General features: G+C 51.2%; 1 protein-coding gene across 1 annotated transcript; it reads left to right on the top strand.

The window, feature by feature from the left end:
* The first annotated feature begins 3491 nt into the window (after positions 1–3491).
* LOC135449757 (uncharacterized) lies at positions 3492–6695 on the top strand. The gene is made up of 5 exons (XM_064717078.1): positions 3492–4924; positions 5304–5402; positions 5505–5686; positions 5868–5968; positions 6059–6695. The coding sequence occupies exons 1-5, from the start codon at positions 4195–4197 to the stop codon at positions 6171–6173; spliced, it is 1227 nt and encodes a 408-aa protein (XP_064573148.1). The 5' UTR covers positions 3492–4194; the 3' UTR covers positions 6174–6695.
* Positions 6696–14712: the final 8017 nt, after the last annotated feature.

Raw genomic sequence — 14712 nt, 5'->3', positions numbered from 1 at the left:
GCTTACAGCACTGCAGCAGTAATTCAACCCAAACCACTCAGAGCTATGACGGCTGCATTGCCAGGGACTGTAACTGAGCAAGACATCCATGCAGAGCCTGTGCTTTTAACTAAGCCAACTGTGCACCAAGGAACAGCACCGAGAGCTGTAGCCCACAGCTGGTGGCCTTTGGGTGGGAGGTGTCCCCAGTGAGCAGCCACAGCCCCCTTGCAGCCTGAGCCAGGGCAGTGGAACAGTGAATGTCACAGCTGTGCTGGGCACGGGCACAGAGGGCACTGCAATTCCTGCTGTGCTTCAGCCCAGCCATTCCAATCTGGGAGCGCCCATGGGGGCTCTCCCAAGAGCCAGAACAGTCCCACTGTGTGTGCACAGTGAGCTCATGGGGACTGCCACCAGTGCTGAGGGTGAGCCAAGGATCACCCGGCCCCTCGTGGGGCACAAACCCATCCCAGCAGAGAAGGGAGACTCGCTGGCCCAGGACAGAACAGAAACAGAAGGGAGTTTTTAATGAGAGCCACAGCAGCACTGACCACTCCAAAGTTATCATCAAAAACAAACAACCCTGTCTAAGGGAGTCAGGAGCCGCCAGCAGAGAAAAAACTATACACTATAAAAAAATTAATACCTGAGCAATTGCAAAATAATCTCATCAAACCCACAAATGGTCCTTAGACTTCCCCAGTGTTTGTCATACACAATAAAATGTCTGATTCCTGGAAATTACTCCCATCTCCTGCTGCTGAGGGCACTTGCTGAAATGAAAAATACCCAGGAAGCTTTCCCTTTCTTGAGATTAGAATGGTTTCTGCAAGTCCTTGAGGTGTGGGTTTGCACAGTGGGCGTTTAACCATGATGGTTGAAACCCCACAGTGCAAATGAAGGTTTTCCCCTTCTTCCCCCCACTCCATGCTCCATCCTCTCCCTTACTTTGTCATCTCAACAACTGCTAAGGAAACCTTTCTCATCTTGTCAATTGGCAATGCAACTGCTCTTTAATTCAGTTTTAAAGTAGGTTTTAAAGTCAGGCTCTGTCCATGCCATTAATTTGACTTTTGGATGAAGTTGCTGGTGCTTAACAAGCTCTGTGCTGCTTTAAAGCCTTTCTGCAAGGCTCAAAGAATGCCCCTGGCAGGGAGTGCAGGAGTGTTGTGCACTCCTTGTTTAGAAATGGAGGGCATCAAACCAGGTTCCTTTAAAAGCCATTTTAAGTGAAATTAAGGCTCTGGAATTCCTTTGGGAAATGGTCCATTTAGGACAGAGCCACAGTGCCAGAAGCTGTTTGTCTGATGGTCAGTTCATGCTCTGGTCAGTGCAGGGCAGCCCCTCAAGAAATGCCTGAGCCAAAGCCAGCAAGGAGAGGAAAAGAGCCGAGCTGAGCTGAGAGAGCTGGAGAGATGAAATGGCACAGATGTGCCTGGAGCATGGCCCTCCCCAGCAGCTTTGCTTACAGTTCAGTGTTCAAAAAGCTGAAAGCTGATGCTCAGGACTTTGGGATCTGGCTTGGAACTGCAGAGGGGATGAGCTCCCTTACTGGAACTCAGGCAGTGGAGTGCCACAAGCCTGCAGCCAGATTGCTTCTCATTCAGCTTAAATTAAATTTTTTTCTTGTTGTTGTTTTTCTGTTTTGTTTGTTTGTTTGTTTTGGTTTTTAAAAGTATCCTTAGAGATGCTACAAGTGAAAGAAGTGAACAGAAATAGGCTGGAGCACCACTGGCACAGTAATTGATATTTTACTCTTCCTCTTTTCCTTTTCAAAATATATGTAGATAACATGAACTTTTAAGCTCTGTGGTTTGGGAGAAACACTCTTTCTTCCCTCTCTTTGGAAGAGATATGCAAATCCTGAGACCCCTGGCCAATGGTCTCTGCATTTTATTTATGTCTTTACAATTAAACAAAGGGCAGATAAGATTGACAAGGAAGATACAACTCAGGAGCTCCCTGGGCAGCTTCCAAACCCTTTGGGTGATGCCAAGAGCAGTAGGGTGTGAAGGCTGCTTTCCAGTGCCAGATTAATCCATAATAACCTGCTCAGTGACATCAAAGTCACTGCTTAGAAGCCACTTGTTATTTCCCGAGGTGCAGGAGCTGGAGGGTTTGACAAAGCCTGGGCAGAATGATGAAGAATATTCCTGTCAGATTTCTGCTTCTCTCCTTGTGCCAGCAAGAGGAACCCATCCTCGTTAAGGGTTTTGTTCCTGTGTGACAGTGTGTAGTTCAGAGCTAAAGCCGTGCCCAGGAGCGTTCATTATTTAATCTGCGCTGCCCCCTCAGCCGTGTGAGCTCTGAGCAGTGCGCTGGGCAGTGGGGCCGAGCCAATTTCGGGCAGTCGGGCTCGGAGCTTCAAGGGTTTGGAGTCAAGAGCGGAGGCTGAGCTCCCTCTGTGGTCAGAGAGGGGAGACACCTTCCTGTGCAGGGAACGCTTTCCCAGCCGGGTTTGCTCTCCTGACAGCTCCAGTCTCGCCTCTTCAAGAGCAGAGCACGCTGTGCCCCCAGGGCTTTGCCGCTGGCAGCACTGCGAGAGATCCTGGGAACACTTAACATTACTCAGATCTAACTGTGCTTAGTCTTACCAAGACTAAAATCGTATTAAACTAAAACAGAACCGAACTAACAATCAATATCCTTAAAAATGCTGAGTACTACAAAATGTGATTTATCCTGATGCTATTAATACCAAAAGGCACTGAAAATGAACTAAGCATGGTTGCAATAACGGCCTGATGGATTTACTGGAGGGATTAGAAAAGTGTGACAAACACTTTCACCCTATGTAATTTAACATGGAGAAAAACTCATGGTAGCCACAAATTTTATGGAATCGTAAATTTACTAAGACCTTTTAAAGTGCAATTGTACTGAAAGAAACAACAATGTAGAATTTGGCAAAGTGTCCAACAAACCGGGAGCTTCTCGAGATTGTATTTAGTGTAATAGCATATGGTAAATGTTATCAGCATTTCTGCTAAAGAAATTAGATTGTGTTATGCTGCACATGATAATAATGAAGCACTGCATGTACCGCTTTGAATCTTTCCAGTAACAATTCTCAGAGAAATCAGAGTTCACGAAAAACACAAGATTAACTTCAAATAAGCATTTCAGCACATGTTTACGGCATTCTAGGACACGTTCCGTGAGGCTTCAGTAGGCAGGGGCAGTCAGAGCCCTTCGGCAAATGCCGGGGGTTCGCCCCGCCGCAGGGCTGGGGAGCCACGGGGGGGAGTGAGTTCGCCCGGGGCCAAGCGGAGCCGGCGGGCAAAGCCGAGCCCCGGGAGCGGGGAAAGCGCCGGCGGCAGCGAGGGAAAAGCCGAGCGGGGAGAGCCGAGCTGGGACCCGCCCGGGGCTCGGAGGCGGCTCCAGCCCAGGTGTGACCCGCGCTCGGTTGTGCCTCGCCGCGGGCGGAGGGGGCTGCGGTGAGGGGGGGTTGAGGGTTCTGGTGAATTCCTTGTGCCGGGTTCCCCCGTTCACAGGTGAGGAAAACGGAATTCACTGCTTAGTGTTTTTGAAAGGTCAATAATAATAATGGTCATAATAGTAATGGGATATAAAAGGGAATAGTATTTCCAGCGCTGGGTGCTCTTAGTCAACAGTGAAAGAACACACCCGGGTAAACTGACAATGTTATATTTATACTGCTACCTCGCTGAGGTACACGCATATTCTGGTATTTAATGTATTATTCAGACCTTTTTTCGAACTTTCTGATGTTTTGGCATCTTCTTTGTCTGACTTCTTCACACTCTTATCTGCATGATATCCTAAGTGTCACATCCAGATGTTTTATTTCTTCTTGTGTCTCCATCCAGCTGTTTCACATCCTCTGGATAAGATTTTAGTATGTTTAAATTTAACATGGTACCTCTAAGTATTCTGTGGTGCTCTGGTTTCTGTCACCGTTATTTTATATCTTGGACAGGTTGGTCAGTGGATGGCCTTACACTGTTTGTAGTCGCAGAAAAGTCTTTTTCACATTCTTTGGTTAAGGTCTATAACACAGTACATTCATCACACTATCATTTCCATAAGTGATACACAGACACTGTGTTCATTACATTACAATTTCTATGGGCGATGTGGTGCCTGCTGAAGGTAACACATTATATGTTATTAACAGGCAGCTAAAAAGAGTTAGAATTGATACTATATCTAAATCATTATAATCACTAAGAACATGCATAGGTTCGTACATAAATGCAAAAGCCAAAATTATTGAGTCATTTTTCCCACAGGCAGGGAGCTGCAACGGCCGTGCCGGCGCTCGGTGTGCCCGGGCTCCGAGGCGCCGGGGCAGGGAATCATGCGGGGCACAATGGTGAGCAGCCCGGGGCTGCTGCTTCTCGCCCCTCGGCAGGCGGACTCCGAGCCGCAGCTGCCCCGGGCCAGCAGCAGCCGGCAGCTCGCAGGCGCTCTCAGCGCCCGGCCCGGCACGGAGCTGGGCTGCAGCGGCTGCAGAGCCACAGGGGCCGCGGCTGCGGCCACCGCAGAGCTGCCGGAGGCTGCGCTTGTCTCCGCACCTGCTGCCGCACCTCTGGGCAGCGGCGACAGCGCAGCCACAGCTGCCACCGCCCTCCTGAGCCCCCGCACGGCCGGCACCAGCAGCGACCTCTCATCGTGTCCCTTTCAGGGTGCCATCAGCGCGGCTGCAAAGCTGTTCCCGAGGCCGAGCTCCCAAAGGATCTGCCAGCACTCATGATGAAGCTCCTGCATCTCCAGGAGGGACCAGCAGCCGCGATTCCACACTTGCCTGGGGCCCAAGAAGCCTCTTGGCATAAGCAGGGGGATGCCACTTGTGAGCGTGCAGTGAGTGCAGATGTGGAGAATGGATCCTGCACCAGAAAGGGGAGCGTGAGAGAGCCCCTGGCTCCCCAGGGCACAGCAGCAACGGGCAATGAGCACAAAAGGAACCTCAGAAGATTCCTGGGTGAGTACAGGGCCACCCCTGTGGCCTCTAGGCAGGGGCCCGTGTCCCCTTCCAAGGCCAGGGCTGGCAGGTGTGTGGCTGTTTCCCGATGTCTGGAAGAGGCCTCGTGCTCTGCTGGGCCCCATCCGTGGCTGGAAGCAAGAGCCCCAGCTGCCCCCAAGGCTGTGCAGTTCTCCTGCTGCAGCCTGTGCCCACAGCTGTGTCCCTGCCTGTGCCCACAGCTGTGTCCCTGCCTGTGGCCAGGCTCTTGGCTCTCTGGCTGCCAGCTGAGGGAGGCCCACACTGCCTCAGGGCTCCCTGCTCTGCTCCCTGGCCATGGGCTGAGCAGATTGCGGGGCCGGCTCTGCTTCTGGCAGCCAGCAGCTCTTTCCTGCTCCAGGTGAACGGTTCAGGTGCCATCCCGTGGGCACGGCGGTGCTGATTCTGCTGCTCCTGGTGCTGGTGCTGGCTTTGGGGGCGGCCTTGGCTGTGCTGGCAGGTAAGGGAGGGGCAGCAGCCTGGGCCCAGCCCCTCGGGGCAGAGCGGGCTCCCTGCTCCCTGCACAGGGGAATCCTGAGAGCTTCTCCTCTTCCCCCTGCAGCACCACAGGTTCCAGTCACACCTGCGACACCCCTGGTGGTTCTGGGCTGTCCCCATGGCTGGGTTGGGTACAAGGGTGTCTGCTACGGATTCTCAAGGGAATACAGCACGTGGGATCAGGGTCAGGAACGGTGCTCCGAGCTCAATGCCTCCCTGGCCATTGCCAAGGATGAGGAGGCCATGGTGAGTGAGGGGCTGCGGGCGGTGTGGGGTGGCTGAGGGCAGCCTGGGGGCGCTCCTGGGCCGGGCTCGGTGCTCGTAGGGCCGGGGCTGCAGCCCTGGGCCGGGGCCTTGCAGGGAAGGAGCCCCGGGCACGTGTCCCCCCGAGGGGCCGGGGCAGCTCCCACTCCTCTCTCCTGGGCAGGATTTGCTCTTCCGCCTCTGCCACAATGTCGGTTTCTGGCTCGGGCTGCGCAGACGGGGCGAGCGCCTGCAGTGGGGGGACGGCAGCAGCTACAGCTCCCGGTGAGTGCCGGGGAGCCGGGCAGGGCCTGGGGGCACAGGGGCACAAGGGCTTCCCCTGGCAGCCAGCGCTGCCTCTGCTCCTCCCTGCAGGGTTCCTGTCCTTGGCAATTCCGACTGTGTGTACCTGGCTGACAAGAGATTCAGGAGCATGAACTGCTCCAATGAGCGGCCGTATGTCTGCAGCAAGGCCCAAGCTCCCCTGTAACAGGGGCTGCACAAAGGACCTTCTCCACGCTGGGCAGTGCCAGCTTCACCTCTGAGCCCAGCACAGCGCTGTCCTTCCTCAGCTGCGCCCTGTGCCTTGCACTTCCTCTCAGGGTCACCTCAGTGCCTCTCCATCCCCAGTGCCAGCGCTGGGCTGGGGCTGCAAAGGAAAAGTCTCTGCAATCCATCCTGGCACCGATGCTGCCTGCAGTGAGTGCATTGCCCTCATTATGTGTGGGAAATACGGCTCACTATTTACACTTTTTATAAAAGTTTATTATGGGTTTAAGTCCTGCCCTGGGGTGCTTGTCTGCTTGCACAGGGTTAACTCAACCTACGCTTTCTATATGCTGTTACATATATAGAGCTACATGTACATTTATAAGAGTGCATGTAGCTCTAATATTTAAGGATTATAATATGAAATATATTATTAAATTGTATATATGTAATATATGTAAATTTTGAACAGCTTTTAAGAATTGCACCATAACTTTGAATTTTCTTGCTGGTTTAGGTTTTTTAACTTTTTCAGGCCATCTTGTACCTTAAGCTGTTATATTTCATGGTTTCTTGTGATTCTATCTTTTTGTATTTTCACTCTCTGATAATGAGGGTCAATAAAGTCTTTTTTTTCCCATGCTCTTGTTTCTGTTTTCTTGTCGTTCTGATAAATTAGTCCTTGAATCTGGAAAATCACTTAAGTATTTGACACCATTTTCTGAGTTAGTTACATCAAACAATCATTCCAAGATATCCCAGTCTCTATTATGCTATGGCCTAAGATAGTATCTATGACACTTCTATTTATTAAAGCTACAGGGTGCATACATAAACTGACAGATTATACTATATCAAATGCAGTAATTACAAATTGTATTATATCAGGGTTTTTGTGATCAGTAATAGTGTGCAAAACAAAAGGTAGTACATAAATGTGAAAGCCAATACCTATATTTATAATTTATAACATTATACAACAAGCTTAGTTGGAAATCCAAATCACCCCGGGCTCTTGGAAATCATCACAAACTGGTCTGAAGGTGACACTTCCGGACTGTCCTTGGAAGATGAGAGGAAGGATGCTCACCTTTAAAATTTTAGACGTTCATTAAACCTTAACAAAAAATGCAACAACACACTTAATAAGGAAAAATTACAGCACTGGGGGCCTCTGTGACTGTCAGCCACATGCTCATTTACAAAATGGATGCTCTGCCTTTTATACCCTCAGCCCCTCCCAGAGTTTTGTCAGTCAGCTCCTTCTCTGCCCTCCACAGGTGGAGATCACTTCCTCACACCTTGACTGGAGCTCAGGTGTTGTCCTGTGGCCCCTCCTGGCAATGAGCCGGCCCTCCCCAAATGCCCTGGGAACTGAGGCTGCTGCAAGGGGGAGGGAAAGGGGAATAGGGGGGGATATATTGCAGTAGCAGCACTATTCATCTACAAAACTTCTCCTCACATACACATAATATCTGTCTCTTAATTGTGAGAGCCAACTATCACATCATTCATCTATAACAAACCACACTTTTCCATTCCTATGAGCTTTTGGCTCAAACAATTAACTCTCATTTTCAATCCAGATAATCAACTCTTCACAAGAAATAAAAATTAATGACTTATACTAGCATTTGTTGATGTGGGCAAGGAGAGTGGGAACAGAAGGAAAAAAATCTCAGCTTTTCTTTGCCACACTTATTTGGAATGGACAAAATGGGATCACTGAGGTCTGGTGTGCCTTTTTTACTCCCATCTACCGTGCCCATGGGGCTGCTACTCACAGCAGGTGGATCTTAGTGGTGAGTACAGAGCCCAACTCAGTCTTGCCTTCTGGTTCCTGTTGTATTAAAAGACAGCTGAGCAATGACAGAGCTCTGGGGTGCCTTTCTTGCCCCCACCTTGCCATGCCTATGGGATTGCTGCCCACAGCAGGGCTATGGAATCTTCTCGGTGGTGAACACAGGGGCCAACCTGGTCTTGCCCTCTATTTCTTGTTTCACTCTGCTTGTTGGTCCTTAAGGGAACTGCCCCAATACCTCTGATGGTTCCCTCAACAGATGCTTGTAATTCTCATCTATTACAACAGGACAATTGCACGAAGAATCGATGAAGTTCAAACTCCCCACCCAAAGCGTTAGTAAATCTTCAAGCTGGTGGAAGCTGGACTCCATTTTCTGGACTTCTTTGAGCTACTTTCATTCTCTCTCACCCAGTCTGGATGTTACAGTCTATTCTTTGGGTTCTCTCACCAGACTTGTTCTGTTGCCCTGAGTCTCACCCTGTGGTTGGCACGGCCCATTCAGGGGCTGAATGGGACCTCCCCACTGAGGGGTTTCCGTTTCATCCGTGGTGGGCGAGGGGATTTGCTGATGAGATCTCACAGCCGCGGCCAGCCCTGCTCCTTTCTGGTCTCCGCAGATTCCTCCCGTTCCTGCCCTGATCTGCTGGGCCCGGCCAGAGCAGAACGGGGCCGATGGGGGGAAGGAGCCCGGCCCGGGGGAACGGGTCCGACCCGGGGCAGGGCTGCCCGGCCCGGCCCGGCCGAGACGGGGGCTGCGCCCGGGGCCGCCACCTCCTCGCCCACTGGGAAAGAAAGAAAGAGGAGGTTCCTGGGTTTTTTCCTCTGTTACCTGTGTGTTTCACAGAGCCGCCTCCTGCTTCTCAGCGGCTCAATAGAAATTTTCCTTCTATTGCAAACCACAACAATTACTGATGCACACAAATCCTAGGACTACTATTGCAAACTGCAGAAATTACTGAAAATTCTCTTCTACTGGCAGCAAGAGTAAACATGTCTAAAGGATTCTTTGTGTGCAGAGTAGCTACAGTGAAAGATTTCAGCATCAAAATCAACTGGAAACCAACGATTTCAGGAAAAGTGTTAAAGAAATCAACACTGTATTTCAGGTATTTTCTCAGTCACATTTTCAAGATGGATCACACAAACTAAACTTCCTGAGGGCAACAGAGTGTTACCTTGCACTGTGGGACTCGGCTTTTTCAAGGAGAGGAAGGAGGAGCAGAAGCTTCGCAAAGCTTTGCCAGCTCTCTGTCCTCTCACAGTAATGACCTTCTAGTACTACTGACAGTATGCTGCTACAAGAGCAGATTGGAAATCAGTGTGAGAAACGACCCTCTCTTTTAACATTTTAAAAAGGTTTATTAAACCTAGACAAAAATTACAACAAAGGACCGAATAAGGAAAAACCACAGCGCTGGGAGCCCAGCCCTGCATCCCCCGTGGTTTGCAGCCTGGCAGCTCGGTGACAGAAGTGGCTGCTCTCCCTTTCGTGCCCTCGGTGCTGCACAGGCAGCCCTGGCCCTGCCAAGGTCTGTCAGTGCTGACAGCCGTGCTCGCTGTCCCTCGGTGAAGATGCTTTCGTGCACCTTGCCGGGAGGGCAGGCGGTGCCAGCCGCGCCTCTCCGTGCCCAGCCTGCCCTTCCCGCAGTGCCCCGAGTGCTGGGGCTGCTGCAGGGGCAGGGAAAGGGCAGCGTGGGCTCACATGGGAGTAACAGCGCTGTGCAGCTGAACAGCCACGGAATAGCTGCCTCTGAATGCTGAGGGGCAGCTCTCACATTGCTCCAACATAACATCAGCACTCACAGAGAGAGACATGCAGGCAGGAAGTGGTAAAAGGGAGGGGAAAAACAAAGCACACACTCAGCGAGTGTTTGATATTTTTGTAACTTTTCCTGTTCTCTTTGCAGACTTACCTACTTGCTTCCTCCAGCGTGTTATTGCCACAACCACAGACTGTATCCTATCGCTGCCGTGTGCTGAGTAAATACAGGTCAAGAAAGACGGAGAGGAGAGGAGAGGAGAGGAGAGGAGAGGAGAGGAGAGGAGAGGAGAGGAGAGGAGAGGAGAGGAGAGGAGAGGAGAGGAGAGGAGAGGAGAGGAGAGGAGAGGAGAGGAGAGAGAGGAGAGGAGAGGAGAGGAGAGGAGAGGAGAGGAGAGGAGAGGAGAGGAGAGGAGAGGAGAGGAGAGGAGAGGAGAGGAGAGGAGAGGAGAGGAGAGGAGAGGAGAGGAAGAAAAAAAAAAGGGGGATGGGGGAAGAAAGAAGAAGCTTTTCCTTCTTCTCATAAAACAGAAGCAAATTAAACACTTGCACCCCTGTCACAGCAGCCCGAGCAGCACCGAGCTCCCTGCGCGCTCCCCCTGTGCCCGTGGGCTCCAGGCCGGCCCTGCAGGGAAATCTCCGCAGCCCCCGGGCGCTCCCGGGCCAGCCCTGCCGGGCGCCACCGCCCCGGGCTCCTTCCAGCCGGGTTTGCTCTCCTGACAGCTCCAGTCTCGCCTCTTCAAGAGCAGAGCACGCTGTGCCCCCAGGGCTTTGCCGCTGGCAGCACTGCGAGAGATCCTGGGAACACTAGCAGGGAACTGGGAGGGAACTGCTCAGCACTGTGCAAGGGGCAGCAGCCCCAGGGGTGAGCAGTGAGGAGGGGGAAGTGCCCCCAGTCCCTCCCCAGTGCCCCAAAAATGGGATTGAAATGGAGGGGGGAAAGCTTTTCTGTAATTGTGTTTGAACTGGGGCAATCTCCATTCACCTATGATTTGAAGGGTCCCAATTAAGGGAGAACACGCCTTTTTCATCATTTTAGGTGCCTCTCTTGGTGGGCAATCACAGTTTTCCATAATTTTCATTCTTAAATAGAAGGAGAAAACTTTTATTTTGCTGTTTGAATTGAGGGAAAGAGCCCCATTTTCATCATCTCCAGGTTCAAACTGAGAGCAAACACGGCTGTCCCTGGTCTGAAAGGGCTTCCCTTGAGAGGAACCTCTGGATGTGCCACTGTAAGAGTTCCATCGAGGGGGAGCCTCCATTTGAAGGGACCTTCACAGATGAAAAAGATGTCCAAAAGCCCCCAGAATGGTCTTTGTTGAGGGAATTTGAGGAGGGAAACTGCATTTCTCCTTTTTTTTAGGTGACTAAATTGAGGAAAAGCCCCCAATTCACGTTTTATTCAGGATGAAACTGAGAGGAGACCCTCCTTATCCATGATTTAGGGATCTAAATCGAGAGGGAACCCCTGTTCTCCCCTTGATTCAATCCTTGAACTTGCGACAAGAGAGAGTTTACCCTTGGCTTATCCTTGGTTTACCCACCCCAAGAATCTCTGCCGTAATTCACTGTTGACAGCCCCAGAAGCTCCTCCCCCCACTGCGCTGCAGTTCTTTTAAACCGAGGGATTTACGGGAAAGGACAGATGTGACCGGACGTGACCTCTCCCCTCCTCCCCGCCCCTCGCAGATTCGCCGCACGCTGATTGATCAAACCCGGCCAAAATCCCTCCCACACAGACACGAGCTTAAAACTGCGGCAGGAGCGGCCGTGCCCGCTGTGTCTGGCCGGGAGCGGAGCGGCGGCGGCACCCGGAGCTCGGAGGCGGCTTCAGCCCAGGTGGGACCGCGGTCGGTGCTGCCCCAGCTCGGGGCTCGCTGCGGGCCGGGGGGTTCTGGTGAGTTCCTGGTGCCGGCTGCCCCCGTGTTCACAGGCAGGGACCCACAGCGGCTGTGCCGGCTGCGTTAGAATTTAGTCCCAGCCTTTTCTTGCCTCCTCTATTCTCCTGACTTCTTTTCTCTTTTCGAATCTGAAGAGGCTTCAGCAGCCTCCCTGTTTCCTTCCACTCTCACCTTCCAGGTCCTGTTTCCCAGATCTTCTTCTTCCCCTATAAAACCCTTGATAACCCCTTTCCCCCTTAATGCTTTGTAGGGTCCTTGTTTTTCTGCCTTCTGGCTGCTGTAGGTGAAGGTCTGGCTTTGAGGAGCAACCTCTGCTCCAGAAACCAACCTTGCAGTTATCCCAGTCTCCTACTGCTGAGGGCTTCCTTAGGCTCTTGCTGAAATGAGAAATATCCTGGAACCTTTTCCTTTCTTGAGATTAGAATGGTTTCTGCAAGTCCTTGAGGTGTGAGCATGATGGTTAAAACCCCACTGTGCAAATGAAGGTTTTCCCCTTCTTCCCCCCACTCCATGCTCCATCCTCTCCCTTACTTTGTCATCTCAACAACTGCTAAGGAAACCTTTCTCATCTTGTCAATTGGCAATGGAACTGCTCTTTAATTCAGTTTTAAAATAGGTTTTAAAGTCAGGCTCTGCCCATGCTATTGATTTGAATTTTGGATGAAGTTGCTGGTGCTTAACAAGCTCTAGGCTGCTTTAAAGCCTTTCTGCAAGATTCAAAGGATGACCCTGGCAGGGAGTGCAGGAGCATTGTACGCTCCTTGTTTAGAAATGGACGGCATCAAACCAGGTTCCTTTAAAAGCCATCTTGAGTCAGTGAAATTAAGACCCTGGAATTCCTTTGGGAAATGGTCCATTTAGGATAGAGTCACAGTGCCAGAAGCTGTTTGTCTGATGGTCAGTTCATGCTCTGGTCAGTGCAGGGCAGCCCCTCAAGAAATGCATGAGCCAAAGCCAGCAAGGAGAGGAAAAGAGCCGAGCTGAGCTGAGAGAGCTGGAGAGATGAAATGGCACAGATGTGCCTGGAGCACGGCCCTCCCCAGCAGCTTTTCTTACAGTTCAGTGTTCAAAAAGCTGAAAGCTGATGCTCAGGACTTTGGGATCTGGCTTGGAACTGCAGAGGGGATGAGCTCCCTTAGTGGAACCCAGGCAGTGGAGTGCCACAAGCCTGCAGCCAGATTGCTTCTCATTCAGCTTAAATTAAATTTTTTTGTTGGTGGTGGTTTTTTTGTTTGTTTGCTTTGGTTCTTTAAAGTATCCTTAGAGATGCTACAAGTGAAAGAAGTGAACAGAAATTGCTGGACCACCACTGGCACAGTAATTATTATTTTACTCTTCCTCTTTTCTTTTTCAAAATATATGTAGATAACATGAACTTTTAAACTCTGTGGTTTGGGAGAAACACTCTTTTTTCCCCTCTCTTTGGAAGAGATATGCAAGTCCTGAGACCCTGGGCCAATGCTCCCTGCATTTTATTTATGTTTTCACAATTAAACAAGGGGCTGATAGGATTGACAAGGAAGATACAACTCAGGAGCTCCCTGGGCAGCCTCCAAACTCTTTGGGTGATGCCAAGAGCAGTAGGGTGTGAAGGCTGCTTTCCAGTGCGAGGTTAATCCATAATAACCTGCTCAGTGACATCAAAGTTACTGCTTAGAAGCCACTTGTTATTTCCCGAGGTGCAGGAGCTGGAGTGCTTGACAAAGCCTGGGCAGAATGATGAAAAATATTCCTGTCAGATTTCTGCTTCTCTCCTTGTGCCAGCAAGAGGAACCCATCCTCCATAAGGGTTTTGTTCCTGTGTGACAGTGCGTAGTTCAGAGCTAAAGCCGTGCCCAGCAGCGTTCATTATTTAATCTGCGCTGCCCCCTCAGCCGTGTGAGCTCTGAGCAGTGCGCTGGGCAGTGGGGCCGAGCCAATTTCGGGCAGTCGGGCTCGGAGCTTCAAGGGTTTGGAGTCAAGAGCGGAGGCTGAGCTCCGTCTGTGGTCAGAGAGGGGAGACACCTTCCTGTGCAGGGAACGCTTTCCCAGCCGGGTTTGCTCTCCTGACAGCTCCAGTCTCGCCTCTTCAAGAGCAGAGCACGCTGTGCCCCCAGGGCTTTGCCGCTGGCAGCACTGGGAGAGATCCTGGGAACACTGGGAGGGAACTGGGAGCACAGGGAATGCCCGGAGGGAACTGGGAGGGAGAGTGGGAGCAGCGGGAGTGAGCAGGAAGGAGCACTGGCAGGGATATCAGGAGCCCTGGGAAGGAACAGCGCTCCCAGCTCCTGCCCAGTGCTCTCCCCATCCCTGCCGGGGCTTGCCAGGAAGAGGGAAACTGGCAGGGAACTGGGAGGGAACTGCTCAGCACTGTGCGAGGGGCAGCAGCCCCAGGGGTGAGCAGTGAGGAGGGGGAAGTGCCCCCAGTCCCTCCCCAGTGCCCCCAAAAATGGGATTGAAATGGAGGGGGGAAAGCTTTTCTGTAATTGTGTTTGAACTGGGGAGGATCCCCATTCACCTGTCATTTGAAGGAAAACAAGATTTTGGGTGTTTGGCTTTTTAATGATTTTGGGTGTCTCACTAGGCAGTCAATCACAGTTTTCCTTGATTTTCATGTTTAAATAGAAGGAGAAAACTTTCATAGTGCTGTTTGAATTGAGGGAAAGAGCCCCATTTTCATCATCTTCAGGTACAAACGGAGCAAACACGGCTGTCCCTGGTCTGAAAGGGCTTCCCTTGAGAGGAACCTCTTGATGTGCCACTGTAAGAGTTCCATCGAGGGGGAGCCTCCATTTGAAGGGACCTTCACATTCAAAGACGTCCAAAAGCCCCCAGAATGATCTTTGTGGAGGGAAATTGAAGGGGGAAACTGCATTTCCCCTCGGTATAGGAGACTAAATTGAGGAAAATCCCCTGATTCACATTTTATTTGGGATTAAACTGAGGGGAGACCCTCCTTATGCATACTTTAGGGATCTAAATTGAGAGGGAACCTCCATTCTCCCCTTGATTCAAGGCTTAGAACTGGCGACAAGAGGGAGCTTCCCCTTGTTTTAAATAATGAAGCTGAAGTAAATAGGTCAGGAGATCTCTCTCC

This window comes from Zonotrichia leucophrys, chromosome 6 (assembly GCF_028769735.1).
Source record: "Zonotrichia leucophrys gambelii isolate GWCS_2022_RI chromosome 6, RI_Zleu_2.0, whole genome shotgun sequence".
Taxonomy (NCBI): domain Eukaryota; kingdom Metazoa; phylum Chordata; class Aves; order Passeriformes; family Passerellidae; genus Zonotrichia; species Zonotrichia leucophrys.
This window is presented reverse-complemented; position numbering and strand designations above follow the sequence as displayed.